Below are 4,967 nucleotides of genomic sequence, written 5' to 3'. Positions count from 1 at the left end.
CTTTTGTACTTACTGCATCATATATGCTGAATTTGCCTATTAGTGATAAAGATATTGCTGTTCACTAAGTCAAGAGACATACATACTGAACCAATGATGGCTAACCTTTCAGAGATTTTGATGATAGGCTCTGGCAAGAAAGCTATAGGTTCACCACTACTGGATTAAGAGATATGAATTTTATTACCAATTTGAAATGTCCGTGATGTTTCTGGGCATTAATGGTTTCCTTTGGGATGCATGTAGTAGTTTCTAAACCTCTGCATAGCAGTTTTTATCTCCTTATTTCGCAGGGTATAAATGGCTGGATTTAGAAGAGGAGTAATAACAGAGTAAAAGACAGCAAGAAATTTGTCCAGCCAGGTGATGTTTAGTGGCCACACATAGATGAAGATGCAGGGCACGAAGAAGATCACCACCACCGTGATGTGGGCAGTGCAGGTGGACAGTGCCTTGGAAGCACCTGTTTTGGAGCTTTTGCGGACAGTGAGAAGAATGTATGTGTAGGATATCAGCAAAAGAATAAAGCAGGTTACAGCCACAACTCCACTGTCAGCATTCATTAATGTTCCCAAGTCAGAAGACTCCATGCAGGCTAACTTGATTACCAGTGGTATATCACAGAAGAAGCTATCCATTTCCCTGGGGCCACAGAATGGCAGCTGCACAATCAAAACCATTTGACTCATGGCGTGCATAAAGCCAGCTGCCCAGGATGTCAACACTAGTCCAGCGCATCTCTTCAAGTTCATAATAGTGGAGTAGTGCAGTGGTTTGCAGATGGCCACATAGCGGTCATAGGCCATAGCCACCAGCAGCACCATCTCACTTCCTGCAATGAAATGGACAAATAGGATCTGGCACATGCAACCTCCAAAGGAAATGGTCTTGTTCTCATGCAGAAAGTCTGTGATCATCTTAGGAGTTGTCACTGTGGAAAGCCACATGTCAACAAAGGACAAGTTGGCCAAAAAGAAGTACATGGGGGAATGAAGATGAGGGTCGGTGATTATTAAGATCAAGATGACAGTGTTTCCAGATACAATGGTCAGGTAAAGCATCAAAAATATCACGAAGAGTAAGACTTGAATATTCCATGAGCGGCAAAGTCCCAGAAGCACAAATTCTGACACCGCAGATTGATTTCCTCCGCCCATTCTGTGAAGTCCGTTCTTTTAGTCTAGAAGTCACCAGCCAATGGGATGAGAAAAGGGACTTAAATTTGGAATTTGATATTCACATTGATATTCAGCATCAATACTTGTAATTGAAAAGCAAATTCTGATGGGAAATATTAGTTAAATATCCAAGGGGTTATGCCCAAAGTAGAAGCTAAAGACTGTCTAAGGATGGCTGTTTCTGGAAGAAATCTGAGATGGATTCTTATCCCAATGATTCAGAGAGTTCTCACCAGAAGAGAGTCAGAGAAGCAGGAGCAGGACAGTTAAAGGACAGACTGAGAGGATGACTGCGGTTCTGTGCAGTATACCAGCAGAATTAACACTAATTAGGCAAATATTTAGGTCTGTGATGGGTAAGTGATATTCAAATGCAATACATTGACATGATAGAGCACAGCAGTTTCTCTGTATTATATGTAATGAATGCTTCAAGCTTTAGTTGAACTTTTTAAAGTAGAAATCCTGTTATACTTTTACATTATCCTTTTTAAAATGTACCCATACTTTGGGACAACATTTGAGAGAAGCTACACTGACAGATATATACTAATTGCCTTGGCATAAGTATTTGGATGCAAAGCCTGCGCATAATTTATCATAAAGTAAAATTTAAAATCTAGTGGCATTCATTGAACACGTAATTTGGACTAAAAACACAGCAGTAAAGAGTATGTAGAAAAGATTTAACCAACACTGTCTGTATTTGTGTCCCATACTCTGTCTTGTTGAACTCTGAATGCAAATTAATTAATTGAAGCTTTTCGATAATTAATAGTTACCTTAAATTTTATGACTGGATTTTAGAAAGATTTAGGCTTTGGAGTATTACAATCCTCTACCACCAGAAATGTTTTGTACCTATTTATTCCACTTTTGAAAATGAAAAAGTACATATATTTGTAAGTAAGTTATGTCTTTGATTATCAGAACTAAGTGTAGGTGAAGCTCAATGTAAAATTCATCTCTAAATATAATCATGATATTGCTTACCTTGATTTCTAAGTAAGCTGAAAATACAGAAGAAATTCCTAAGTATATACCAGAAATAAAATTATCTCTTTTGTCCCTCGTGTTATTTTTTTTCTTGCTCATTATTGAGTCATTTTTTCTTTTTCTTTCTTTCTTTCCTTTTTTTTTCTGTGTTTTTTCACTTCTCTTTACTTTCTCTTGGCAGGGGGGATGTTTTGGACATTATTTTGAATCCATGGGTGTTCTCAAGAAATTAGATGAAAACGAAAATCATTACATTGTGGTGAGCATTGGATTTAGTTTCCTTTCAATATTTATAGAGTACTGATGGAAAGAGAACATTTTACCTAAATACATTACTAAGTAACATATACATTTACTGTGAAAAGGGAAGCTTACCATACAAATTAACATATCTCCTAAATAGATTTACTCTATTTCTAAAGTAAAATCACGTCTTTGAGTACTAACAAATTTGAATAATCTAGCATTTATCTTTACCTTAATTTCTTACCAATACAATTTTTTTTCTAAGGTAACATTTGAAAAGTACTTCTGTACTTTTGGTAGAAAAAGCATTGAGAAAGGTTATGATCAATGATGATTTTATAGACTCTTATGGCATAATGTACCAATTAAAATAATCTTCCTTTCTAAATATATTTTGAAATTTTGAATATTTCATATTAGTAACTATATTATTCTATTATTATTATTAATCAATATTAAGGAGAATTCACAGAATGAAATTGTCATAGATTTGTTTTAGTGAGGCCTGGTCTGAGATCTTACTCTATTTCTTTCTGACTAATGACTTTAAACTTAATGAAGATCATTTTAAATTTCCACATTTTTAAAAAGAGTACAACCAGTCTATTTTATGTTTTCTGGAGATGACCTGGAAAGTGTACAAAAAGTCTCCAATTTCCTCAGTACTCGGTTAATATTAATGAATATTTTTGATTCTCATATCTATTCATTGAGGTGAATCTTAAAGCAGTACATTTTCCAGAGCCTATTGTCAATATCTCTTTAATTCTTTTTTACTTCATTAATTGTTTTTAACTATGCATATTATGATACTTTCTTTAAGGAAATATACATAATCAAATTTCTTTAAAATGCTTCTTACTTACATTTTTGTCTATATTAACATCTATACAGGATCAGCAATCTTATAAGATAAAAAATTTTTTGAAAGTCACACATATTTGTTATATCTAAGCTTTAGTAGCTTCATTTTACACATTAGCCTTCCTTGGATGCATTATTAATACTATGAAAGATCCTCTAAAAGTAAAGGGGGTGTTCTATAAAAGCACCTTTGGAATTCTTACCTGTAACAAAATATACTATGTCCTAAAATAGGTAATTCTAACTCTGGCACTGGTAAAATTGAAAAATTAAAGAAAATAGCAATGTCTGCATTCATATAGAGGTAGTAAAATAAATCACACATGTTCATCCATTTTTTTCTGTGTAATCTTCTTCCAAAAAGATATTTTATATGATAATAATCATATAAAACTGTCAGATTGTCAGTATTTGTATTTTATGGAGAAATTTGGGTCCAACTTTTTAATAAATACCTAAAATATAGGCTGAGGTTCACCAGAATGAAGGTCCAAGTTATTTCTATTTACTCCTCATTTCCTGTTTTCCTCAGTGGTGAGTTTAATTTTATTTCTGTAGTAATATTATCTTATTTGATATAAAACATACTAACCTCTATCCCTTTGCTTAAAGCTTACATTTAATGCTTATCTCTTAGAGGAAAGAAAGTACCCTTAAAACAGGAGAGGCCATTAGAACAAGCACAGCTGGGATACAAATACATCACATAGCCATCCAGAAACTGACTTCCTCTGCAGACCTGGGCACTCCCATGAAGCAGGTGCTATGGTGGCAGGCACTGTACTTAAGAAGACCACGGAAATCCAGTAGGAATAGGGATAGAGCAGAACAAGGAAATATGAATGGTCTGCTAAAAATGTTAGAATCAAATAAGCCATTCTCAAGTCAGAGAATAATAGGTCTCCATAAAACATAATTAGACAAACGCCTGTAATCCCAGCACTTGGGAGGCTGAGGCAGGAGGATCACTGTGAGCTCGAGACCAGCCTGGGCTACACAGTGAGTTCCAGGTCAGTGAGATGCTGTCTCAAAAAACCAAACCAAAACAAAGAAACAAAAAAACATATTAGAAATATTCTTATAAATATTGTAAAGAAAATGATAGAGAGGAGATGACTTACTATGCACAATATTTTTCTCCTACATGTGGTTATTTGATAGTCTTGTCTTCTGATGTGCACCTGGAGTAATATCCATTGTTGGTGCAGAGTGTGTATAAATAGCTATCCCTCAATCTGTCATATATGCACCACCAGAGGAGGTCCCTTGGGTCACAGTACCTATTACATGTTTAGAATGGAATAAGCATTGTGGAAATAATCTATTTCGGATATCTGTGGGGAATGCTTCATTATGATTGCTGTCAACTGTTGCATGCTCTCTAAATTAGATTAAGAAAAACAGGAACATCCAATGTCAACCCATGGTTAAATGTTACTGAATTTTTAAAAATTTGGATTATATTTATTTTCTAAGACACAGTGAGACAAGTATTACCTCTTCTCTCTCATATGTGGAAGGTAAACATTTAATCTGCAGTAGGGTACTAATTAACAGAAGTATCAAAATGTGCAAGGGTGGATAAAGGATAATTGTATTTCAAAAGTGCAAGCTTTAGGCATGTAGGCAGAGGCTATACTGAACCCTATTAAGATAGGATTTTTTTGGTAATAGGTATCAAAC

The 4,967-nt window shown here is 34.7% G+C and overlaps 1 protein-coding gene across 1 annotated transcript; it reads right to left on the bottom strand.

Annotated features, from left to right (window-relative positions):
• Positions 1-218: 218 nt before the first annotated feature.
• Positions 219-4,465, bottom strand: LOC104849720 (olfactory receptor 4K14). The gene is made up of 2 exons (XM_010606246.1): positions 4,406-4,465; positions 219-1,180 (listed from the first exon to the last, which is right to left on the bottom strand). Exon 2 carries the CDS (start codon positions 1,155-1,157, stop codon positions 219-221), a length of 939 nt encoding a protein of 312 aa, XP_010604548.1. The 5' UTR covers positions 1,158-1,180; positions 4,406-4,465.
• Between the last annotated feature and the right edge of the window lie 502 nt (positions 4,466-4,967).

Source organism: Fukomys damarensis, unplaced genomic scaffold (assembly GCF_012274545.1).
Source record: "Fukomys damarensis isolate Sample0158 unplaced genomic scaffold, DMR_v1.0_HiC HiC_scaffold_17, whole genome shotgun sequence".
NCBI classification, from domain to species: Eukaryota; Metazoa; Chordata; class Mammalia; order Rodentia; family Bathyergidae; genus Fukomys; species Fukomys damarensis.
This window is presented reverse-complemented; position numbering and strand designations above follow the sequence as displayed.

Coding starts and splice junctions, on each gene's coding strand:
- LOC104849720 (XM_010606246.1), bottom strand. CDS start 1,157: ATGGGCGGAGGAAATCAATCTGCGGTGTCAGAATTTGTGCTTCTGGGA.